The sequence below is a fragment of the Nelumbo lutea genome, chromosome 2, assembly GCF_056320005.1.
Source record: "Nelumbo lutea isolate HS-2025 chromosome 2, American lotus-T2T, whole genome shotgun sequence".
Classification (NCBI taxonomy): domain Eukaryota; kingdom Viridiplantae; phylum Streptophyta; class Magnoliopsida; order Proteales; family Nelumbonaceae; genus Nelumbo; species Nelumbo lutea.
In genome coordinates, this window is record NC_142685.1 from 66,542,534 (window position 1) to 66,568,892 (window position 26,359).

Consider the following 26,359-nt stretch of genomic DNA (forward strand, 5'->3'; position numbering starts at 1 on the left):
AGGGACACTATGGTCAATAAAGATTTCAGTTGTTTTGTCCATTTTTTCAGAATTGTATCCGTGCCCTGATTACTCGGGTAGCGCCACTCGAGTTTCGGTAGCATTAACATTCACCCCAAACCCCTTTTACTTCTTTTGTTCCCTCTTTTGGCTTCCTACACAGATTCTTATTTCAACTCCAAAAACCCTGACCTCGATCAAATCTTCTAACAGCAGCAGCAGAGGAAAATTACTATCATCAATGACGATTGGCTCAGGTGGATCGAGTGTCGTTGGTGAGGCTTCGACTCACGATTGGCTATTTCAGCAAATCATCTTAAAAATCAGCTTCCTATGACGTTTAATCAAAATCTATTCATGGGTTTATTTTAGTTTCAGATTTTCTTCCCGTACTCCTTAGAAATCTTAATGTGTCTTCGCAATTTAGTCTTGGACTTCATGGGTTGCTTTCAGTTTTTTTGGTACTGCATTCTTATTCATTCTGATGCGTAAATCAATGGGTTCTTGATGATGATTTGTTTAGTTATTCGTATGGGTTCAACTGGTACACTGTTTTTTGAGCAACTGTGCTTCTGGTCCTGGCTTCTATTTTAAGTAATATCTTCTCACTGTATTCTTTTTCAGCCCGATGATCTCAACGGATTTTTACCTTAATTTGTTTTTGGTCCACTCATCTAGTTTTTTCATACTCTATCTCCTCTAACATGATATGTAGCGAAGGTTTCGATATCTGTAGATTAGAAAATCTTTTATTCTCTTGGTGTATGTTCTATAGTAGCGTCCATTAGTAAAGTGAATGTAGCAAATGACGTGAAAAAGCGATTGTTTGCAGTCAATTAAGAAATCACTTTTACCTTTTCATTCATTTGCGTAGTAATTTGCTTACTAAACACACCTACTGCTATTGATTAACATGTTACGACGGGCATTCTTGGCACAGGATTGGTCTTTTTGATGTAACCATCATGTGGTTACATGAAGTAACTATTAGTGTATGCCCTTTTAAAAGATTTTCCTAAGTTTCTATGTACGTATAGGAAAATAAGTAGGCTTATAGATTTTATTGAATAAAGTATGTGCTTTAATTTCTTCAAATAATTCATATTTGCACTTCTTCTTGAAGTTTGCCTTTTATTTCTTATCTCAACTCTTCCCATTTCATCTTTTCCAAAGTTTCTACACAAAAATACATGCTATAAATGAGGTTAAGGAAATGAAGGCATGCTAAACTTCCCTTTCCCCATTGGTGAACTTCGACAAATTGATTGAGAGGGAGGTCAAGATAGGAAAATCCCTTGGTTTATTCTTTTAGGGAGGGGAAGGTTTTGTGAAGCTAGCTTTGGGAAGTTTGAAAAAAAGAAGAGGGAAGAGAAAGAGAGAAGGAAGGAGAGCTTAGAAAAAAATAAGGGTTGGGACGAGGAAGGGGGAGAAGAGGAAAGTCTGGACGAAAACGAGTGAAGGTTGGAATTTGGGGGGTAAGGTAGGTGGAAGGGGAGGAAGATGAAGATTCTCAGTTGGAATGTGAGGGGCTTGAGGGAAGGATGAAGGAGGGATATAGTGAGGAACTTGATTGGAAATCAGAATCCAGAAGTGGTGCTGCTACAAGAATCAAAGCTGGAGCACTTTGACTTGAAGCTGAAAACTGAAATTTGGGGAGCAGGGGGAGGAGAGTGGGTGGAACTCAAAAGCCTTGGAACTTTCAGGAGGAGCAGTAATTATCTGGGATCCAGGGGTTTTCACAAAGGTAGGGGAGTAGGTGGGAACATATTCTGTGTTAGTTTGCTTACAAGAAGTGAACGGAGATTGAGGATGGGGTATAACTATAACAAATGTGTATGGCCCAAATGAGGAAGGGGAGAGAGTGGAGTTGTGGGAGGAGTTGGGAGAGCTGAGGCAGAAGTGGGAGGGGTCGTGTTCTGTGGGCAGAGATTTCAATGTAGTAAGGAGGATATTTGAAATGAAAAGGGGAAGGGAAAGGAGGACATCTGTCGGAATAGAAGATTTGAAGAATTCATAAGCAATAATGAGCTGATTGATCCACCACTGAATGGAGGAAGATTTACCTGGTCCAATGGTCAGGTTCCAACCATCCTTAGGAGATTAGATAGATTTTTGTGCACAAAGGATTGGGTGGAATATGTGGGAGAAGTGGTGCAAGAGCCACTGGTTGCAAACCATTCAGTTGTCTGATCATAAACTGATAGGCCTCCAATTAACCTTACGTATGCCAGGAAGAGGAAATGTCAACAATCGGCTAAGGGGGGGGGATAATTGAACAGTTAATCACATGGGGGCAATTATAGCTGTAGGGAATAAGGAGAGTCTTGAGGCATTTATAGCTATGTCAGTTAGGAATAAGAAGAGTGTTGGGCATTTATAACTTGGCCAGCTGGGCATTTATTGAGGGAGTCAGTTATGTTGTGAGAAGAGTATAAGAAGGGGCTTTGGGGGATGGGGGAGGTAGGCTTTTGTTGAGTGAAGAATACTATGAGTGATTGGGAGAGCCGGCGGTCTCTCGAAGAACCGACCAACTGTTTAATGTTCTTCTTTTCTTCTGAATGAATACCAACTCCTATGTAGATGTTCTAGTTGTGTGAATTCTGCTGTGAGTCTGAGAATTGTGTCAAGTTTCTGGGACATAACAGGGGTATCAGAGCTCATCTTTCCTCGGCCATGGTGACAACTAAGGAAGTGGCATTGCAGGTGGAGGGTTTCAAAGAATGCTTGACTTCTCTGCATTCTGAACTTCGTGTGGAGATGGATGGCTTACGTAATGAGATTCAACGACTCGATCCAGAAAAGGTAGCAGCTGGACTTTCGAAGATCTCGTCTTTGGAAGGTGACGTTCAAGATCTGGTAAGACTTTTTGATCTGTTGCTTCAGCAACAGACCTTTTTAGCTCCTTTGTCTACAATTGACATTGCTCCTCCTTTAGTCGCATCAAGTCGTGCGGATGACAAAGGGAAGAGTGCAGCTTTCCCGACGTCTTCTTCAATGTCGGTGTCGGAACATACTTCTGATTCACTTCCTCGGAATTTGGAGTTACCTATTTTTGATGGGGAAAATCCAGACGGCTGGATTTTTCGTGCGGAGCGCTATTTTGAGATTAATGGATTGCTTTCGGCAGAGTGTCTGCGAGTTGTAGTTGTTTGTTTAGAGGGCGATGCATTGGCGTGGTATTATCGGGAAGTTGGTTGGCGACCTTTTCGTGGTTGGATAAAATTCAAAGAGCTTCTCCTTGAACGTTTTTGATCGATTCAGGAGGGTAATTTACAGGAGTAGCTCCTCTCGTTACATCATTCTTTTACTGTTAAGGGATATCGTCGCCAATTCGAGGTTCTCTTCGCTCCCTTATGTGACCTGCCGGAATCAATCCTTGAAGTAGCATTTGTTAATGGGTTGCACGGCTCTTTCCTGAACGGTGCCATGAAGCGGGGTGACTGGTATAGAACTAAAGACTTGGTACTTAAGGGCTCTAATTGGATTGTCAATGAAATGAAGAAATCTGGTCTTCGAGGCCGTGGTGGAGTTGGTTTTCCATCTGGCCTGAAGTGGTCTTTCATGCCAAAAGTATCTGATGGCCGTCCTTCTTATCTTGTTGTCAATGCTGATGAGAGTGAGCCAGGAACATGTAAGGACAGAGAAATTATGCGCCATGACCCACATAAACTACTAGAGGGTTGCCTGATTGCAGGGGTTGGTATGCGGGCCACCCTTGCTTATATCTACATAAGGGGAGAGTATGCAAATGAGCGGAAAAGCCTTGAGAAGGCAAGGAGGGAAGCTTATCAAGCTGGACTTTTGGGAAAAAATGCATATGGATTTGGATATGATTTTGATGTTCATATCCACTATGGAGCTGATGCTTACATTTGTGGAGAAGAGACGACGTTGTTGGAAAACCTTGAAGGAAAACAAGGAAAACCAAGGTTGACGCCTCCTTTTTCAGCTAATGCAAGGCTATATGGATGTCCAACAACTGTTACAAATGTTGAAACTGTGGCTATTTTCCCCACCATTTTAAGGCATGGTCTTGAATGGTTTGCTAGTTTTGGCAGGAAGAACAATTATGGGACAAAGCTATCCTGTGTCTCAAGCCACGTGAATAAGCCTTGTACAGTTGAAGGGGAGATGAGTATTCCATTGAAGGAACTGATAGAGAGGCACTGTGGAGGAGTTAGAGGTGGATGGGATAATTTGCTTACAGTGATACCAGGGGATTCTTCTGTTCCACTGATTCCAAAGCACATATGTGATGATGTGTTGATGGATTATGATGCACTCAAGGCTGCCCAAACGGGTTTGGGGACAGCTGCTGTAATTGTGATGGACAGGTCAACTGATATTGTGGATGCAATTGCTAGTCTCTCTTACTTCTATAAGCATGAATGTTGTGGGCAGTGCGCACCATGCAGGGAGGGGACAGGATGGCTGTGGATGATCATGAAGAGGCTGAAGGTTGGAAACGCGAAGCTGGAGGAAATAGACATGCTTCAAGAGGTAACAAAGCAGATACACCATCTGTGCATTGGGCGATGCTGCTGCTTGGCCTGTGCAGGGACATATGATTGCGCGGTGTGCGTCCATCCACTATGCCTGGAGTTACTGGGGCCCTGCCTGATTTTGAAGATTCTTGGGAGCCTTTTGACTTACTTCGAGACCAATTTCCTGATTTTAACTTTGAGGACAAGGTTAGACTTTGGGTGGCGGGTAATGATAGGCTCCCAATTAACCTTACATATGCCAGGAAGAGGAAAGGTCAACAATCGGCTAAGGGGGGGAAATAATTGAACAATTAATCACATGGGGGCAATTATAGCTGCAGGGAATAAGGAGAGTCTTGAGGCATTTATAGCAATGTCAGTTAGGAATAAGAAGAGTGTTGGGCATTTATAACTTGGCCAGCTGGGCATTTATTGAGGGAGTCAGTTATGCCGTGAGAAGAGTATAAGAAGGGGCTTTGGGGGATGGGGGAGGTAGGCTTTTGTTGAGTGAAGAATACTGTGAGTGATTGGGAGAGCCAGCGGTCTCTCGAAGAACTGACCAACTGTTAATGTTCTTCTTTTCTTCTAAATGAATACCAATTCCTATGTTGATGTTCTAGTTGTGTGAATTCTGCTGTGAGTCTGAGAATTGTGTGTCAAGTTTCTGGGACATAACATAAACCAATAGTACTAAGGAATTTTGTTGCTGCTACTGGTTGCAAACCATTCAGGTTTGAAAACGTATGGCTGCTTCAACCAGGAGTAGTAAGGTTTGGGTGGGAACCAAGTGAAGTAAGGAGCTCATACGGGGTAAGCGTTTGGAAAGGGATCATGAGATTTAACCAGGAATTCAGGGATCTGATTAGATTCAAAGTGGGGGATGGGTTAAGAGTTAGGTTTTGGGAAGATGAATGGCTCGGGGTAGGGAAACTTGGTGATGTTTGTCCAAGATTGTAAAGGTTGACTGAACAGTAAATCACAATTGAATAGTACTATAAATGGAGAGGGGAGCAGCTGATTTGGAATCCAAAATTTAGAAGACCTTTACTTGACCAAGAAGTCGAAGAGTGTATCCTGCTGTTGGAGTAATTAGTTGGCGTATCTCTAGGACCACAGGAGATGGCTTATGGTGGAAAGAGTGCAAAGAGGGAAGATTCTCAGTGAAGTCATTCTACAAGGCCCTAGTAAGAGAGAGTTTGGAGCTAAATCAGATAGGTGTGTGGGGTAACGTATGAGAGTATTCCCACTACAGAACATTTGAAGACTAGAGGATTTCACATGTCAAGCTACTGTTATTTATGCAACATGGAGGAGGAGACAATCCATCTGTTCTTCTCATGCAGTGCAGCAAACTTTATTTGGAAGTTTTTCTCCTTCTTGTTTGAAATGAGTGTTTATCAACCATTATCCCCAGCAGAAATCTTCTCCAAATTGGCAAAACTCAAAGGAAGTAAGAAAGCTAGAAGCCTAGAATCCTGTGGAACTGCCTGCCATTTGCTGTCTGCTAGTCCATATGGAATGAGAGGAACAGAAGGGTATTTGAAGACAAGTCAAAAACCATTGATCTTCTGGTAGCTGCAGTAAGTAATCTGATATCAGATTGGTTCTGTGGCTCCCAGATTTTGGTCAAGTGAACAAAGCTGATTTGTTGGAGAATTTTTGGAGTACTCTTGAGTTGCATCCTTGTTTGTAATGAAGAACTATTTTCAGTTTGAGTGGTGTAGCTTTGGTTGGTCTGCCAACTTGGCAACCAACTGATCTGTATTGTATCTCTTTTTCAGATTAATGATTTTTTATTTATCCTTCAACAAAAAGAAACTTCATTTCCCCATTTGCTCCTGATCTAGCCAAGCCATCCGCCTCAAAACAGATGTGCAAAAGAAAAAAATATGTTGGATCTCATTCAGCGTTGTTGAAAGCTGCAAAGGCCCCCTTTGAAAACATTTCCCCAATCTGATGTTATTTGAAGAGTCACCTTCCACAAGAATGGATGAAGACCTCCATTTTTTAGAAGAAATGGAAAGGTAAATGACTATAAAATAGGCCATTCCTCAATGTTGGTTCCAGCTATATGGGGTCTTGGGAGGGGTCAACTGGATACAAACCTAAGTTTTGACATTTTCTTGCACAAAGTGGTTGCTCTCAAACTTGAACCAATGTTCTCACACTTGTCTGCCTGAGAATTTTTTATTACAAAGAGGTACTAAATCATAGTATTTTCCTAGAACTAGGAGTATTAACAAAGAAAAAATGTTTCAGAAAAACAGTGGCCCCAACAGTGAAGCTGATGCCACATAAGCTGAAGCAACAATTCTCCTTGTAAGTCTAGGAGGTGCCTAGTCAGTAGTCATGGATGCAATGTTGTCAAAATCTTATGATTTACAACACAATTCATGATTCAAATCATGAATCCCAAGGGTTTCGATTCGAATCTTATGTCTGAATCTTTTTTCTGCAATTAAGAACTAATTATATGATTCTTGCAATTCACTGTGATTCAAATAAATTCAATTAGGAACTAATTATTTACTCTGTCATTTTCTTGTTTATGTTTAGTTTCATCAAGGGAGACATGTTCTAAAGCATTTACTAGAAAATGATTTATTTACATTATTTAAGATCACACGTTGAGTTTATATTTCGTTTCATGTAAAGAGCCATTATATGTGGATTTATTTGACTCTTAAGCCTGACTATATAATCTTAGGTTTCTACTATACAGGTGACAAATTATATTGTAGGTACATATATGGTAGACGTCGTTTAAAATTAGGGTAAAATGACTTTCCTATATATATTTAGCATTTTAGTATATCTATATTTAATTTTTTGATAAGTTTGTAAAAAACGAAAATAATTTTATGATTTACAATATGATTTATGATTTGATTTGACTTAATTTTCTCTATGATTTACGATACGGTTATGATTTTCGAAAAAGGCAAGGTATGTAATAATGTATGTGACTCAAACTTCTTTTTCATATTTAGTGGAGGCTGATGATGAAGAAAATGAGTTGGGGGAGGGGAACCTGAATATGACCATTGTGATTATGAAGAAGAATAAGAGATAGATATTTACCCAACTCAAGGTGGAAGTTTGGTGGTTTGAAGAGTTATGATGCCTCCGAAAGGTAAAGAGGTTGAAGATTGGTGGCAACATAACATTTTCCACACCTCTGTTACTTGTGGTGGAAAGGTATGTAATGTCACACTTGATGGGGACAACGGTAAGAACTTCGTATCTAAGAAAGTTGCAGAGAAGTTAAAGTTGCCTATAGAGAAGGACCCAAATCCCTACAAAATTGCTTGGTTCTAGAAGGGAAATGAGGTACTTGTAAGTTTTTGTTTGGTTAAATTTACTTTGGGTGGTACATTTGAAGATGAAGCTTGGTTTGATGTTGTGTCAATGGATGCATGCCACATTCTATTGTGTAGACCATGGTTGTACAACAAGGACAATGCTCCATTACGCCAAATCTAACACATACTTTTCAGAAAGATGGAAAAAAATTAACATTGTAGCCTCTCAAGGATGATGCTTCAAATTCTCCTAAGGCTAGAAAGGTTAATGGATTCCTCATGGCACGATGATTTGAGGAAGAAAGTAAGGGGTCGGGGATTATGTATGCAGTATGCACTAATTAGAAAGAATGCAGCCAGTGAACAACTTCAACATAAAGGCTGAATGTTGTCTAGGAATTCAGAAATTATTGAAAGAGTTTCAAGAATTAGTGAGTGAAGAGCTTTTCCACCAATGAGAACAGTCCAACATACGCATGTAATCGGATCAGATGTAGCTGAATCCGAGTTTGATCCAAATGATAATTTATAACATCTGACTCCGATCCAAAATTGGATCAGATGTTTAAATGCCGGATTTGAATTCAACTTTGATCGGATTATCGGATTTCGAATTTTAATTCAAGTCCAATGGTCTTTAGGCAGCTTATGAACAAACTCTGTTTTTTCTAGGCATTTGCGGAATGTTTTTGCTGACCCTCTCATGAGATTTTCTTGAAACTTTTCTTTTGCTGGATAAATAAAATCATTCATTCAACAAGACACTGAAACACACTTTTTTACATCAAATAATAGCATTCAGTGACACACCAAAACATATTACCATCCACTATTCTATTTGTTTTCAGTGGGGTGCAAGGCAAAGATTTAAGGTTTGATTACGTGTTTTGGTAGTAAAGGTGAGCAACATCATGGCAGGTAGCAACGACAACCAGTAAAAGCATTACAAACCACCGATCCAAATCCATAACTATCACCATGGTGATGGAATAACATATAGTTCACCTTTCACAATCATCCGCCAACCGAAGTGGAGTTGCAGATTTATGGCAGCAAGGGGGCAAGAGTTTTAGATTTGGAGAGGAAATGGAGAACAAGAGAAGACAAACAAACACAAGATGACTAGAAGTTTGGACTTTGGAGAGGAAGAAGAGAAGAAATGCAGTCTCTGTGAGGGAGGGGACTCAAGATGGATTAGAAATTTGAAATTGGTGATACAACTCTTTGAACAAATGTCCAATCTTAAGGTGAATTTTGAGAAGAGTTGTGTAGTGGGTGTGAACATGGAGGAGAGGGAGGTTAGGGAGTGTGCAGATCTGCTAGGTTGTATTGGCTCAAGGTGGCCCCTTAATTACTTAGGCTTACCCCTAGGAGATAATCCCAAGAAAGGTAGCTTTTGGAATCCGGTTGTGCAAATGTTTGAGAAAAGACTTGCCTCTTGGAAGAAGAATTATTTCTCTTGGGGGTAGGATCACCCTTATTCGGGCTACCCCAGCCAAATTGCCGATTTATTTCTTGTTTGCGTTCAAGGTTTCAATAGAGGTGTCCAATGGGTTGGAAAAGTTGACGAGAGACTTTCTTTGGGGGCCATGAGAGGAGAAAAGGGGTCATAGAGTGAGTTGGGAAGTGGTGACTACAAGCAAGAAGTTGGGAGGTCTTGGGATAGAGAATATTAGGATAAGGAATATGGCTCTGTTGGGGAAGTGGTTATGGGAGTTCCCTCTAGAGAAGGAGAAGTTATGGGCTAGGATAGTGGCTATCATTCATGGTCTTGAGGACAATGGCTGGGATCTTGGAATTTTGGCAAGGGCTACAAGCGCTTCACTGTTGAAAGCCATTCATGACTTGCTTCCAGTTTTCTCCCCTCTAATCAGGTATGATTTAAATTCAGGCAACCTTATAAAGTTTTGGGAACAAACTTTGGTGGGGAATATCCCTCTAAAAGGCTAATTCCCCTCTTTGTGTGCCCTCTCTAATCTAAAAAATGAGCCAATTTCTTCCTTCATTGCCCCTTCTACCTCCAGTTCTAGGTTCGGGTGGAATTTGGGCTTGAGAAGGGCTCCAAGGGATACAAATTTGGACAACATTGTAGCCTTGTTGGGTATCCTTGAAAATGTTTTCTTGGACCCTACAAAGGAGGATGCCAGAATTTGGATGCCTTCCTCTTCGGGCTATTTCTCTTGTGCCTCCTTTTTCCAAAGCTTAACTCAGCCTTCCGGTTCCACTGGCTCTTTCTTCCCTGTGAAAGAGGTCTGGTGTAAGCCAATTCACCCAAGGGTTAGGAGTTTTTGTTGGGAAGCCTTCTTGGAAAGATTCAACACAAGTGATTTGCTTCAAAGAAAGAAGCCCACAAGCATAGTTTTCAAGGCATCTAGGCGATTTTGGGCGACACTGGGGTGCCTAGTCGCCTAGGCGGAAAAAATTTTATAATATAAAAATCTGACTTTTGGCTAGTTTCCTAGTTTTATATAGCATTCAGCATGTATGTTAATTGAAAAAATAGCAATTTTCTTTATTAAGAACATTAAATTTCCTCTAAAAATGTGGCAATTCATCACATCTAAAAGATAAAAATCTTTTACATATATTAATTTCATTATTTTCAAAAAGAACACTACCATAATAAGTATTTAATAGAGAAAATTCATATTAATTAGCATCTAAAGATGGTTATCAACTTCATATAATAAATATTCAAGATGGAAAGTAAAATAGAAAAAAAACAAGGATGGAGTTTCTGTTTTATTTAATTAGAGAGAGAGAATAGAAAAAATAACTTTATTATTCTATTCATTCTTTCCTCATTCTTTTCTTTCTTTCTTTCTTTCTTTTTCTCTTCTCAAAACCCTTTGATCTTTTAAATTTCAATAGTAAAACATTAGAACAAAGTATAATCGATATGCATAGCATATAATAAAATGTATTAACACATACATTAATAAGATACAACAATATAAATGATATTATAAAAGGTGCCTGCCTTGTCATTTTTGTCACCTAGGTGGGCGCTCAATCACCTAGGTGGGTGCCTAGTTGCTAAAAGTCAAGGCGTTTGGGCGAGGCGCCCAACCAAGGGCGCCTAGTCGCCTGGGCGATGCCTTGACAACTTGCTTATCCCTGCACTGGTGCATTCTTTGCAAAGCTGATGGGGAGACTGGTTATCACCTTTTAGTTGCTTGCCATTTTGCCAAAACAATTTGGGAGTGGGTATTCTCTCTTTTTGGGTGTAGGTGAAACCCCCTATTGTCTGTGCAAACTTTATTTTCTTCCTCCTTTTTTAGGTGGCTTTTGAAAAGTGGAAGGATCATGTGGAGGTGAATAAGGTCTGCTGTTTGTTGGACATCGTGGGAAGAGAGGAACTCAAGGATTTTCTTAGATAGGGAGAGGAGTATTGAAACTGTAATAGAAGTGATTCACTTAAGGGCAGCACAATGGTTAAAGACTTGAGATTTTTTTACTGATTTTACTTTGGATGACTTGTTGAGAAAATGGAAGGAGATTGCTAGTGCTTCTCAGATTAGAACTGGGACTAGTCGTTCTTGGACCCCTCCCCCTAATGGATTTGTAAAATTGAACTTCGATAGCAGCAGTAGAGGGAACCCAGGACAATTTGGTATTGGGGGAGTCTTCAGGGATGAGAAAGGGGTTATTTCAGCTCTGTTTTCAAGCCCTATAGGGGTAGGTGACTCCCTCAGGGCTGAGATTCTTGCGGGTTTGGAAGGAATACAAAGGGCAAAGGAGTTGAATATAAGTAAATTTGTGGTTGAAGGTGACTCACAGGTGGTAGTAGGATGGTTACAAGAGGATAAGGCGGGGTTGTGGAACTTTAGCAATGAAAAGAAAAACTACAAGTGGCTGACAAAGGATATGTAAGTGAAGTACAATTGGGTGAAGAGATCTGCTAAATCTTTTGCTGATGGGTTAGCTAAGCAAGGGGTGGCAGGTGGCTCGGGATTCTTTATTTTGGGCTATGTTGTAATTTCTTTTTATTGCTTTTATGGGGGCTCTTGCCCAACTCGGGGAGTTAAGAAAGTTTATCTCCCCTTGTAATTAATATTGTTTCTTATTAATGGAAAGCCGCTGTTGTTGATAAAAAAAATGCAGTCTCTATGAAAATCAAAGAGGGTTCTGTGTTTCGTCTTTTCCAGGGTTCTTGATGAATCTGAAATAGCAATACTGAAATGTGGGGGAAATGAATTTTCTCATTTGCCCTTAAAAGATATTATTAATTACATTATACAATTATAATTTAAAAAAGGAAAGAGGGTACTAGTGGAGTCGGATTTTTATTGGACTTGATGCAATTAAATCTGAATTCAATCAGATTTTTTATTAGATTCTAATAAGTACATCTGAATCTGGTCTGATACTTTATATGGTGCATCTGAATCTGAGATAATCAGATTGGGCTGTGGACTTTTAGTTACTGTTGACAGGCCTAGTCCATCATGCTATTGGTTTGACTCCGTGAGCATCTTTACCAAATATGTCAGCTAATAGAATGCCACATACACAATGAGTTGAAATGAGAAGTGGGAGTTGATCGAAAAGGGATTGATTTGTGAAAGTTAGAGTCCATGTGCTGTACCTGCTTTACTTACACCAAAGAAGGATAGAATGCGCATAGATAACTTAGCAATAAATAAGATAGCTATCAAATATGAAATATCAGTTCCCAATTCTAAGGTTGGATCATATGCTTGACGTTGGCTGATTCTAAGATGTTATCCAAGATTGATTTGCATAGCAGGTACCATTAAATCATAATAAGGGGTGGAGATGAATGGATAAGACAGCATCAAGACTTTGGATGGATTATATGAGTGGCTGGTCATGCCTTATGGAATTTGGATTATCCAATGATCCTAGCACATTTATGCATCAAGTGTGCAACAACAGAGGTACTTAGACCATTCTTGGACTCATTTGTTGCTGTTTATTTTGATAACATATTAATTTATGGTTGGACTAGAGAAGAGCATTTAGAACACTTACAAAAGGTACTAGAGATTTTCTCAAGGAGAAACTCTATGTCAACTTGAAGAGGTGCTCTTTCTTGTGTGACAAGGTTGTCTTTTTGGGGTATATTGTTTCTACAAAAGGGTTACAACCAGATTTTGACACGGTGATAGCTATTGAGGAGTGTCCAACACCACAGTCCCTAGGTGAAGTTTGTAGTTTCCATTGGCTTAGCTTCTACCATAGATTTTTACACAACTTTAGTTCCATTATGAACTCCGTTATAGAGATTTTGAAAGCTTATACCTTTGTGTGGACAAAATCAATAAACAAAGCCTTTCAATACATCATGCCTTGCCTGAAGCCCCGTTTGGCGTGTCTTTCCATGCGGTTTGTCGGCTATTTACAAGCCCGACAGACTGTGATTCGGTCTTTTCCTGTTTGGTTCACGGTAAATCTAGCTGCCAAAAGCCGATGTGTTGAAAAGATGCGAGAAGCCCAAAATGGGCTATTTTCGGGAAGCTCCAAATAGAGCTTTTTCATTTTTTTTCTATTTGTCTTCGTATGGAAAGATGTGCGAAAAGACATACCTTAATCAAATGGGCTTCAAGCTGCTCAGATCTTAATGCAAAGGCTCAATGCGTCTTTTGATTGTCAAAGCTGCCAAAAGGTCTTCCCAAAAAGACGCCAAATAGTTGTTTACCAAAAAAAAAAAAAGACGCCAAACAGCCCCTGAAGTTCCCATGCTTGCTTACCAAGTTTTGAAGTGTTGTTTTTAGTGGAATGTGATGCCTCACAAGTTGGAATTGGTGCAGTACTTAGCCAAGAAGATAAACCAATAACCTTTTTTAGTGAGAAATTTATTGATGCTAAGCGTTAGTACTCTACATATGATCTAGATTTTTGTCTTGGTGCGAGTTCTACAACATTGGTGACATTATTTGATAGGCAAGGAGTTTGTTGTATTTTCAGATCATTAGGCCCTACTACAGTACTTGAATTCACAAAAGAATCTTAGCCCATGACATGCCAAGTGGACTTCCTACTTACAACAATTCACATTTTTACTAAAACATAAGTCGAGAGTGTTAAATAAGGTTGTTGATGCACTTAGTTGGTGGGTTCTACAACTGATTGTGTTATATACACAAGTCTTGGGCTTTGAATAGTTGAAAAATCAGTATGGTAATGATCCATTTTCAGCCAGAAAATGAAGGAATTGGAAGGGCTAGTTAGTGGAAGGAATTTGCAATATGCTGTCAATGGTGGATTGATGGGTGCCTTTTCAAAGGTAATCAGTTATGCATTCTCGAGGGATCTCTACATGAAGAGATTGTTAGATAGCTCCATGGAAGAGGTTTAGGAGGACATTTGGAAGGGATAAAACTTTATATATGGTGGCTGATGCTGATCATTATTTTTGGCCTAAGATGCATAAGGATGTGGAAAGAGTGGTGAAAAGATGTAGAGCTTGTCAATTTGCAAGGGAAAATACTCAAAACACAGGGCTGTATACACCTTTGCTAGTCCCAAATTCACCATTGGTTCACTTACACATGGATTTTGTGCTTGGGCTTCCTAAGACAACAAGGGGCCATGATTCAATTTTTGTGGTGGTGGATAGGTTCTCCAAGATGATGCATTCCATACCTTGCTCAAAGACAGCTGATGCTACTCACATAGCTGAATTGTTCTTCAAAGAGGTGGTGTATTTGCATTGACTTCATCTATTGTATTCGATAGGGATGTGAAGTTTATGGGACACTTTCGGAGGACTTTAGGGAGGAAGTTGGGTACAAAGGTGATATATTTAGCACATATCACCCACAACAGATGGGCAGGTGGAAGTGGTAAATAGAAGTCTTGGAAACATGTTCAAGTGTCTTGTGGGCAACCATTTTAAGACTTGGGATACTATTATACTCCAAGTTGTGTTTCCCTACAACAATTCTTTAAATAGACTTATCAAAAGGACACCTTTTGAAGCAGCTTTTGGACACAAGCCACCACAAGATATTTTAAGGCTTGTTCCCTTGTTGAATGAAGCAAGGGTGAGTGCAAAAGGTGGGGATTTTGCTGATTATATCAAGCATATCCATGAAGAGGTTCGGGCTGCAATAAAAGTTAGTAATGAAGCTTATGCTACTACATCAACAAATGACTATAGAAGCCTCAAGGAATTTTCCAAAGGTGATGAAGTACTTGTCCATTTGAGGAAGGAAAGGTTCCCTTCCCTAAGGGAACATACCATAAGCTGAGAAGTTCAGGCTTTGTAAGGTCAACTCCAATGTATACATCATTGAGTTGTTGGAAGCACTTCAAATCAGTCCTATCTTTAATGTTGCTGACTTATATCCATTTGAGGGATTTGATGGAGAAGTGCAACCACCAGAAACCATGCTTCAACAACTCCCAAAGAAGAAGATATCGGAAGTGATAGAAGATGTTTTGGATGTGAAGGAGGTTCGATCTAGAAGGGGAAAAACCTATGGACGATTTTAGTGAAATGGTTGGGAAAACTAACCAATGAGGCCACTTGGATCGTAGAAAAGTTGCAGAAGTTGGATCTAGCCACATATGCTAAGTGCATGAAGTTTTTCTCACTGGAGTTGAGTTTCCAACCCCAGGAGGTTGATACAGGAGCATGTGGGTCCCACATGTAACCTTGCTAGCAGCTGGTTCCTAGAGGGGCAAGCTAGTTTTTCATCTTTGTTTTCTTATTTTCTTGAATTATGCATCTTATAATTTATAGTTGTTTGTTAGTGTCTTAGTCTTCTATTTTTAAGTTGAGTCATGTGGTTGTCACGTGAGTTACTTAAGGTGGGGTGTTTTGGTTAAATTGTGTGTTAGAGCAAAACTTTGCTTGGAGGCAGCTATATAAGCTTCATATCATGTTTGTAGAAGGATCTTTTTTTCTGTTTTCAAACCCTAAAGACATATACTATCCATTGAAGTGGTGATTTGCAGCCCTGAAAGTGGGTTGTTCTTTGTTCTAGCTTCAAGTGTTCCATTTCACCTCAAGATTTATCACTTCTTGTTGCTGTTTCTGCTGGTTTTATACTTTGTAGCATCAGAGAAGCACAGAATATTGTAGAACTGGCAGCCACTTTGGGGTCCCATCTAAGTTTGCCTTACATTTGGGACTGACTATAAATCAAAAAGATATTTATTGTATCCTGTAAGATTACACTTGTAAAAAGCACTTTACCAAATTTCCATTCTACTTTTCCTTGTTCACTATCCTAGCTTCAGCACCAGTGCCCTTGTGAAAATTCAAAGGGACCCCTTATGGGATGGTCCTCACAAGGAGAAGAAACACTACTTGGTTGCTTGGTCTCAAGCATGCACATTCAAGGAGAAAAACAGTCTTGGTATTTACTATTCCCTTCTATTGATGAACAAGGCTCTTCTTTGCGAATACAACAGAGATTGCCAAAGAAAAAAGAAAGAAGGCCTTTGGAGAATTGTCATTTGTAGTTAATATTGGAAGCTCTAACCATGATTGGTGAGGGATCCGAAATTGATTTCTGGAATAATTTTTGGTTGGTTACAGGCCCCTATGCGAAGGTTTCCCTTATTCTCCTTGTCCTCAACAAAAGTGCAATGAATAAAGGGACTTTTATAAAGCATTTATCAAAAAAAAGGGGACTTCTGTAAGGCAATAAGTAATCATGCCATATGGCTGTTTCACTTGCAATGTCATGTTAAATGATTGGGAGGTTCATTAATTGGTGAGATTTCTTGAAGTACTAAGCCAGACTAGAAAGAGTGAAGGTGGTAGGTTCCAGGTATTGGAGGGATGGCCAAAAGGGTATTTTATTTATGAAGTCATTTTATGAGTTCTTATTGCACTTCAACACTAATGCATTTCCTTGGAGGTGTATTTGGGAGGGAAAATCCCTTTCTAAGTTTTGCTTTTTATGTGGATAACAACCCTTGATAAGATACTATTAATCACTTGAAATTCAGGGTCATTGGGCAAGGATATTGAGAAGAGGTTATGTGAAGAGGAGGAAGGATTGGTACCCATATGTTCTTGTACTGCTGCTTTTCCTTTAGGCCCAGTTTGGAAGGAGTACAAATACAAATATGTACAGTACAAATACATACAAATTAATACAAAATACATAGTTTTGCACTCTACAATCTACATATTTGTATTCGTACTCTTTCTAAACTGAGCCTTAAGCTTTCTTTTGCAGCTTTTTATGAGCTCTTGGCATTGGTGAGAGACCTACCTATGCTGATTACAACATGGCCCGGAAGAGGTTTTTGTCACAGTTATGGAATGTTCTTCCTTTTGCAGTGTTATAGTCCATTTGGAAGGAGAGCAACACTTGCATCTTCAATGGGTTAAGGTCTGATCTATCACATCATTGGTAGCTTCAAAAGAACTCTAGTGAGTTGGGCCTTGATTCTCAAGGAGTTTGAAGTTTTGTTATCATCTGATCATTTTAGGGATCAATTCTGAATATTATTTCCAACTTTACTTTTGAATTTTGACGTATAGAGATTGCAGGGTACATGTTGCATTTTTGACCAATATGCCAAAAGCCTTAAGACTGATGGAAGATGCCAAGCCAAGCACTTTAAACATTTAGGATTGTAACATACCACCACACTTTCATGGCCGACATCTTGACGGCTTTACTCTAGATAGCTCTCACTCTTGCTGCCGGTTGCACTCTCCATGATGACTCACTTTGGTGGCAGCAATAGCCTTTTCCTTCTGGTTGATTTCACCTTGCTCCAGGTAGCCCTTTTTGGGGAAAAGGTAAGGTAAATTTATTCAAACAGAAAAGGGGAATAGTACAACAAAAGCCAGGCTAAAAGACGGCCTGAGTGCAAATCAGATTACAGACTCCACCAGGACTGAGAACAAAGCAATTGAGACAACTTCTGATGCTTAAAGTCCTCACTAACCGACACCCAAGAAATCAGCATGATGGTCTTTCACACTAATTTTCCTTTCTTGTTGAGGCCTTCAACTCTCCAACAGCACAGTAGATCCTTGACTGATCTTGGCGTAACCCAATTAATACCCAAAGCTTTCAGGAAATGCCCCCACACCAAGGAGGAAGTTGGGCAGTGAATGCACAAGTGATTTGTAGTTTATGGGAGAGAACCACAAAGACCACAAGAGGGGTCTAGAATCTGAATGCCACGTCTCTCCAGGTTAGCTCTAATCAAGCATTTATCAAGAGCCATTGTCCAAACAAGAAAGTTAGACTTGGAGGGGCTAGTTGGATTCCAAGTCTGATTGGCTGGAAAATCCGAAGGACCTGACTTGTTCAGCTCGAGGACCAAGGACTTAACAGAGAAACAACCCTTTGAATTCCATTTCCAGCTCCATTCATCTTCCAAATTTACATCTATCCTCTGATTTTGAAGCAGCTCCATAGTCTTCCAGTTCCAAATCAAACAAGCTTCTTCTGAAAGGGGGGGGGGTCCAAATAATGGTTCCTCTAGAAAAGTTATCACTCTCTGCCATTGATGAGTCATGGTTAACAACACATTGGTGGAGAGGGAAAGCTTCCACCAAAGGACCCTCTAAGCACCAAGGGTCCTTCCAAAACTTTATTCTATCTCCTTTACCAACCTTAAGACTGATCCCTTCCAAGAGGGCGGGAAGATTCTTCATAATGCCTACCTAAAGAGAGCTGCCCTAGTTTAGAGGAGGGTCCCTTGATCTCCAATTACTCCACTCCACCCCATACTTAGCAGCTAAGAGGTTTCTCCACTAAGCATGCCTTTCAGAAGCAAATCTCCATATCCACTCATTGAGAAGAGTTGAGTTAAACTTCTTCAAATTTCTTACTCCTAGCCCCCCTTCTTCCTTAGGGAGACACACTTGATCCCACTTGATGAGGTGAATTTTCTAATCTTCTTCTCAACCCCTATGCTCCAGCCTTTTTGCTATTTTATTTGGGATAGGGAAGAGAGAAAGAAAGTAAGTGGGTAGGTTAGAGAGGGTACTCTTTATCAAAGTCACTCTTATTTTGTCTTCCAAGAAGCTAGTTTTTTCTCCAATCTTTCAATGCTTGGGACCCAAGCCGAAAAGGAAGACCATTTTGCCCCAAGAGGCAACCCGAAATACTTCACTGGGAGGAACTCGACCTAGCAAGCCATCACCTCAGCACATTCATCTAAATTTGAGACTTGGCCCACTGGGATAATCTGACTTTTACTCAAGTTAACTTTGAGCCCAGAAACCATTTCAAACCAGCTAAGAATTCCAAGTACAGCTACAATTTCCAATTGATTCGGAGAGGCATCAACTAAGCATAAAGTATCATCTGCAAATTGAAGGATATTGACTTTTCCCTTTTAGGGGAGATTGCAACTCTTCCCACCTACCCGAAACTGCAACCTTCTTGCTAAAAAGTGTGAGAATTTCCATGACACAAATGAGCAAGGGAGAGAGGGGATCACCCTGTCTCAAAGTCTTTGGAGCTGTCCAAAAACCCTGTAGATTGCCCATTAGTCAAGATTGAGAATTTAGATGTGATGCAAACTTTGATCCAGTTTCTCCATTTCTGCCTGAACATAGTTTTCAAGGCGCCAAGGCAAGGCTAGGCGATAGGGGGCGCCATGTCGCCTAGTCGCCTAGGCGGGCGCCTAGGTGCTGCCTAGGCGATGGATTTTTTTAAGTGAAAAATACATATCCTTGGTAGTTCCCTAGGTTCCATAACCATCTTTCCTTAATAACTATCCATAATTTTCATAAGAAAATTATAAACTTCATGTTTATGTCTAGAAAATCAACATATTTATGAGAAGAAAAAGAAGAAAGAAAAGAAAATTCAAAAAATATGGGGACTGAACCCCTATTTTTGTTATAGGAAAAGAAGAAAAGAAAAGGTGGAAGAAGAAGAAGAAGGAGAAGTGGAGGAAGAAATGTGTTGATTAGGCGAAACTTTAAGTTTTTTCCTTATTGGTTCAAATTCTTAAGTCTTTGAGGGTTCAATACAACAGTTAGCAATGTTTATGTTGATTAAACCCTAACAAATAAGAAAATAATAAAAAGAAATTAGTTTATAAACACAAAAAATGAATATTTTTTGTTAATAATGTCTATTTTATAATTATAATCTCAAAAAAGTAACAATATAAAAGTATCTTATAAGACTATACAAAGCTGCTAGGTGATTGGGCGAGGCGAGCCTCCAAAGGCGCCTTGTTGCCTAGGCGCTGCCTTGACAACTATGGCCCGAAGTTCATTTTTTCCAGCACAAAAACCAGGCATCTCCCATTAACATGGTCATAAGCTTTCTCAATATCAAGTTTACAGATCAAAACCAGAGTTCTATCTCTTCTTCTGGAGTCAATGAGTTCATTAGCTATAAGAACTGAGTCTAGCGTTTGTATCCTCGGAACAAATGCACTCTGATTTAGGTAGTCCTCCCCAGAACATCTGCCTCTAGGTAGCCTTTTCTGTGGTAGCTTTCACTCCACTTTAGTTAGTCCTCCTAGGTAGTCCTCTCTGTGGCTTGAACTTGAGACATGGTGGTAGGGTTTGATACCAAATGTTGCGTGCTTGACCAATACACTAAAAGCCATAAGGTACAACTTCTAGGTGACAAGATGTCAGCAAACAACAAAACAAAACTGAAATTCAACAATGAAACAAGCAATGCTCATATCTAGATACAAAGATCAAGCATTCAGGTATGCCAAAAATCAGCCGCAAAGTCTTCTTTACTAAGGCCTTCAAATTCTGGAAGAATTAGAACCCAACTGATTGTTCTTGATCTAATTAACGCTTCTAATTCTTCATTACTTCTCATTTTTCCCTCAAAAGTTCTTTTATTTCTTTCCTTCCAAACCTCCCTGCATACTGCAGAGGGGATACAGCTCCAAATGATTTTTGCTATAGTCTGTCCTTGCAATCTTTGTTTAATTACTCTCTCCCAAAGTTTCATAGTGTTGATCATGAGTTTAATCTTACAATGATTATTGCAAATTTATATATTGCCTTTGTTTTTAATATAGACACCATTGTGCTCTTTCTACATCTATTTATCATTTTTTTTGTTATCATTATTTTATTAAATAGTTTTGTTTACCATATAGGTTTATCTCCTTCATACTTTCCTTGATTTCCTCATGCATTACTAAGATCACTTATCTGTTTTTGATGCATACAATGTCATCTAAATCTTTGCCTTTTCTTTCTCTTCATAAGTTTATAAATTCAACTTCTCTCTTTAGTACCTAGCTTATAAAAGAATTTGTTATATGCCTTAATTTAGCTCTACTTACTTTCTTTTTAGCTTCCTTCTTTGTCTTTTTATATCTTTCCAAGTTTTCCACATTTTTAGTCTTTTGCCAATCTTTATGACATGCTCATCTTGGTTTGACTGCATTTGGAATCACATCCAATAAATTATAGGTATTAATTTTTTAGAAGCCCCTTGGCCCCTTACCTAACTAGTTTGTAAGTGTTAATTTTAAGCAGAAAGGTTAACCCTGTCATCTATTCTCACCTTGCCACCTTGAAAACTATGGGTACAGCTATGTTCTGCACAGCTGGAGGCTTGGATTTTATACATTCTCTCTTTTCTTCTTTGATGAAACTTCTCATCCTTGATATAAAAAAATAGCTATTCTTACCTCTAACCCAGTATATATGACACAGGCAATTCTTACCTTTCTTTGCTGCTTTTGACCCAATTTAGAAATGATCATTTCCACTTTAGGTTTTTGATCAAGGATGAATTGAAACTCTGGGTTAAATGTAGCTTATACACTACATAAGATCTACTCACCCATCCTGTCATTGAAAGAGGGATATTATGGAGTACCATACTTATGGAATTCTCATGCTTCATACTTTACTCTGTAATAATATGTATTCATCAACAAATGCACAAATAGTCAGGGACTCACAGATGTTGAAAATTCATGAATGTTGAATATAATTTATAAAGTGCAATCTTGTTTTGCTGTATGTGTTATTTTCTGGAAAGTATTTGGTCGCCAGATTCATTGGCAATGAAAGTTGATGATATCAGATTTCTTGACAACCATCTCGATGTATTTGAGGCTTTTATTTACACTGGATGGTGTGTTTGTAATTTTGCGCAATCATCTCTAGGGTACTACATATTTGTTCACAAGTTATGATTCTCTAAAGAAAGGCTATTTTATTACTTGTAACCATTGGTGTTGCTACTTCTTGTTTGGTAAAATGAAGGCATTTCGGTAAAAAACTTCCTAATGATAACGCCTTGGATCTGAGGCAATTGGATCATAAGGTGGATCTCGTCCCCCTTTAGCAATATGGCCATTGTCAGAGGATCAGGAGCCACCATGGGATGGCCCTTGTAGAAGCTGGGCAATACACAAAAAGATCAACATTATTGGATGAGTTTTGCACCACCTGATCTTTCTTTTGTTCTTCGAACATTATTAGCTTTAATAACAGTAAAAAACAAGTACGTGAAATCATCTGTTCATGCTGATTTGTGGGTCATTTAATCTATTAGGTAGGTTCTCGTTAGTGTGTTCTTTAGAAGTTAGATACTGGATACTAATGGGCCTAAGACTGTTCATACTGTGGATCCATACCTCAGATATTCCTAGTTATAAGAACTATTGGAAGAAATCTGCTATACTGTGAGCTTCATACTCCCCAAAGGTTCATGCATATTTGAGCTACAACCTGCAATCACTGTTCCTGAAACCCATAAAATGGTGCTGATTCAGCAGTTGGCATATCAATTTTTTTGATAAGGGGGGAACACCTAATTCTTACTCCAAGAGTACATCTTGCAAAAGACAAAATTGTCCGCAATTCCTCATTTATTAATTTGTATCATTTTGAAGAGAGCTTTCGTTTTTTTACTCATAAAAAAAAGTAGAGCTCTCTTTTGTCCTTTTCACTAGGAATGCACCTTGTTTTTCAAGAAAAGGATTTGCCAAATCAATGTATATGGCATTGAACAGAACAGAATGGTGGAACATGTATTAATAAAAAAATGGTGGAACAGGATTCATGTAACCGACCCCATTATAGTTGAGGCAAGGCTTATACCATGATGGTTTGTCAAACCCAGTATGTAAAAAATGTTCATGTGATATTTATGGTTTTACAAAGAGATATTAATGCATGCACTTGGTATGCAAAGTTGCAAACCTTGGAGACATTGTACAATTCACCTGCTAAAGAATGGGGCACCTTATGGCCTTTATGTGGTTGTGCAGTCCCACGAAATTTCAGATTGCTGGAGGAACTTGAACGTGGAGAGAAGGGAATTGGAGATGGTACTGTTAGCTATGGAATGGATGACGGAGATGATATTTACATGCGTTCTTGGACGGGTACTATAATTGGTCCTCACAACGTAAGCTTCCCTTTCTTTGATATCTATTTACCATTACTTCAAATTTTACCACTATAATGATGTTACTATGTTTTATCATGCCAATTTCCATCATCCTTTGTTTTCTTTTAATACATACTTATTTCTTTGATGTAGTTTACATTACTTGCTTCATTTTGATGTAGTGGGCTTTAGCCTCTATCAACCTTTCTTTTCTGCTGCCCTTGCTTGTTTTCTTTCTATTTGCAATTTCAGTTATATGTTGTCCTTGTTCTTATATTTGTTCTGGTTATAAAATTACTTTATGGAAAGTTTTGGTCCATTCCTTGTAGTTTTTCTATAATGAGATGAAACTATAAAAGATATTTAGGATCTATAGGTTAAAGGAATACAATTGGAACCTCCAGCACTGGGAAGTAGCAAGCTAAATTTGATGGCTGTGCTATAGACAGACAAGCTCTTTGGTGTTGGTGGTATCTATAGAAGATCAAATGGGGATATCATTTGAAGGTATAGACCTATTGGCAAAGAGGAACTGAATGCATTAGGGCAACTGGCCTCTATTCTTCAAGGCTCAAATTGGTTTCAACTTAGTTCTAGACAACTTCAAGTGGAAGGGGGCTCCCAAGTTATAATTAGCTGGATACGCATGACAGCTCTTTGGTGTGCATACCATTAGAGAGGCGAAATGCTAACAAAATGAACAGATTTTAAACTACTATTGCTCTTTAGGATGATTTACTCTGTTCCTGTGACCCAAGCAAACTAGAACTAAAATTGGGAAAAAGTTAAATCACCAAAAAATTCCTAAATTGACACTAATGCAAGAATCTGTAGAAATTTGGTCTCTTCCATAGTTTCTTTCCCCTTCTTCACATCTACACCAAAAGCATAACAGTTGATTATTAGTTCTTGGTAGATTGTTGTATTGTGAGCTTTGGGCAAATCTGCTGCCCAAAATGGACATTTTAAATCCTGTTTCTACATGTTTTCACATGTGAGAATTGTGTTATAGCCTAAATGAATCCTGGGGTGTCTTACTGTCACTCTAACCTTGGTTGGGTTTAGCTAGATACTTAGATAGCCATCTCCCATGTGGCAATGGGCTTGTTTGAGACAATTAGGGGACAAAATACAGGAAAACGTCAAATACATGGAAGACCATTGAGCTTATGGTCAAAGACAGTATACATACAGGTGGGTAATCCGGAAGGATGTGATCTGTTATTTCTGCCCTTTACCTAGCAGCAAATCCCTGTTAATGCAGGCAACAGCATCTGCAGTGCAGAAGACAATAGCCTTTTCCCTTACATAATATCATTTTGCAAATAAGCAGGTTAGCGTTCCCACTTTGTATAATGGTTCATAGTGTAGTATTTCTTTACTGTATGTCAAAAGTTGAATTACTTATTTTGTTGCAGTTGGCATGCTCATTCAAGAAACCCTATGATATTCCTGACTTGGGTAAAAATTGTGGTTAAGGTTGTGATCTTTTTTTCCCCTTTTTTCTGATTGGTGGCTAAGGTTGTGGTTGTCCGTAGTCAATGTGGATTGCTCTCGAAATATACTTGGGAAGCTCAAAAGTAAAAGTAATAAATGTTCACTTGTACTTATTGAGTGATACATAGGCTAAAGTGATTCCCAAGTTTGGGCTTGTTTCTGACTTTTTATTGACTATTGGTTAAATAATCCCCTTGATAGATTTGTTTCAATGCTTGTTCTCTGATATAGATAGCTTACAAGCTCATTGTTTTCACTGCAGTCTGTGCATGAAGGTCGTATTTATCAATTGAAACTATTCTGTGACAAAGATTACCCAGATAAGCCTCCAAGTGTTCGTTTCCATTCAAGGATCAATATGACTTGCGTAAACCATGAGACGGGAGTGGTAAAATTTTAACAAGTATTTGTTTATCTGATTGTTTTTAGCCATTATCTTTAATCTAACTGATGATGGTGTGGTACAGTCTTTCATTGTGGAATGGTATTTATAACACATTGATGTTCCAAATTCTGAGTCTGATCCATGTATATCCCCCCCTTTCCAGTGGGTGAAATGGGTGAAAACTGCATAGTCTGTATAAGTGCACCATGAGTTGCTTCACTTCTTTCCCTAATTGAAATTGGGCTGATATACTGGTACTGCCATTAACATTTATCTTATGCTACAATTATTCTATATGATTTTTGACCCTTTGAAGTGAAGTTTCTTCACTTCTGCTATGTGCTTATCCAGATTATTAAATGGTTTACTTGGTAGAGTTGCATTTTGTTGGATAATTTATAAAAGGGCAACCAACATTTCAGAAAGATGTTTAATTGTATAACTATTAGGAAATCTTCTATGTGGAATTACCTGGATTGTTGAGGTGGGAGATTAGAGAGGAGTTTATTTATTACTCTATTGAAGCTCATGGATATGTATGCCTACAGGAAAAGCTTAGGTATTTTGTTTTATGCACTGACATGCAAGTTCAAAGTTGGAAATCCAAATCCAATGTCTACTACATTTTAAATATTTGTACTTACTGAAAGGGACGGAGTCCACACATAATTCCAGCAAATGTTGGACTATGAGAAAATCTGAACCTGTGTTTACCGAACCTATGTTTCTAAAGGAATACAGTAGAACTCTGATGTGTAACTTTGATATTCCAGGTAGAGGCAAAGAAATTTGGGATGCTAGCAAATTGGCAGCGGGAATATACCATGGAAGACATTTTGACACAACTGAAGAAGGAGATGGCAGCCCCGCACAATCGGAAGTTGGTTCAGCCCCCTGAAGGTACCTACTTCTAGTTGAAGATGGATAGATACACCAATATATAGTCTGTAATGCTGTGTTGGTCCTGTGACACCTTATGGTCTTAATTGTTCAATCTGCTGCTTCTGTCTTCTTTTCTTTGTCAAACTGTGCTGCAAGGATGCTGTTTGATGAATGGGATTTGATTGTGTGACATGTTTATAATACACTTCTAAACTAAGGCTCGGAAATTTCACCAATGTCCACTATTCCACCTTGGGTGTGCATAGCAAATCTAAATTGGGATTGATTTTATTATATAATCGTATTGTTTGCTGGATGTGAGGGCAAAATATATGATCAGTGATTTAGATGTTGAGCATAGCGGCAGATGGTGGAAGAATGGTTCTAACTTCTAAGTGAATGGGTGTTAGATATCTATCGCATGATTGTTGGATTCCTTGGTAAATAGCAGTATTTTACATTTCTCATCCCATGCTTCATGCTGATTCATTATTTGGCATTTAGTATATCGTGTTCGGTGCA

General features: G+C 39.0%; 1 protein-coding gene and 1 pseudogene across 1 annotated transcript; both read left to right on the top strand.

Moving 5' to 3' along the window:
• LOC148871300 (ubiquitin-conjugating enzyme E2 variant 1C) lies at positions 1-26,073 on the top strand. The gene is made up of 4 exons (XM_088967251.1): positions 1-275; positions 22,952-23,091; positions 24,833-24,958; positions 25,729-26,073. The coding sequence occupies exons 1-4, from the start codon at positions 242-244 to the stop codon at positions 25,867-25,869; spliced, it is 441 nt and encodes a 146-aa protein (XP_088823377.1). The 5' UTR covers positions 1-241; the 3' UTR covers positions 25,870-26,073.
• Positions 2,674-6,114, top strand: LOC148871301 (NADH dehydrogenase [ubiquinone] flavoprotein 1, mitochondrial pseudogene; annotated as a pseudogene).
• Positions 26,074-26,359: the final 286 nt, after the last annotated feature.

What these genes read in the sequence shown, in the direction of transcription:
- LOC148871300 (XM_088967251.1), top strand. Translation starts at nt 242, where the DNA reads ATGACGATTGGCTCAGGTGGATCGAGTGTCGTTG. An exon ending in CTATAATTGGTCCTCACAAC is followed by an intron (nt 23,092 to 24,832) that starts GTAAGCTTCCCT and finishes TTTTCACTGCAG; the next exon opens with TCTGTGCATGAAGGTCGTAT. An exon ending in TAAACCATGAGACGGGAGTG is followed by an intron (nt 24,959 to 25,728) that starts GTAAAATTTTAA and finishes TTGATATTCCAG; the next exon opens with GTAGAGGCAAAGAAATTTGG.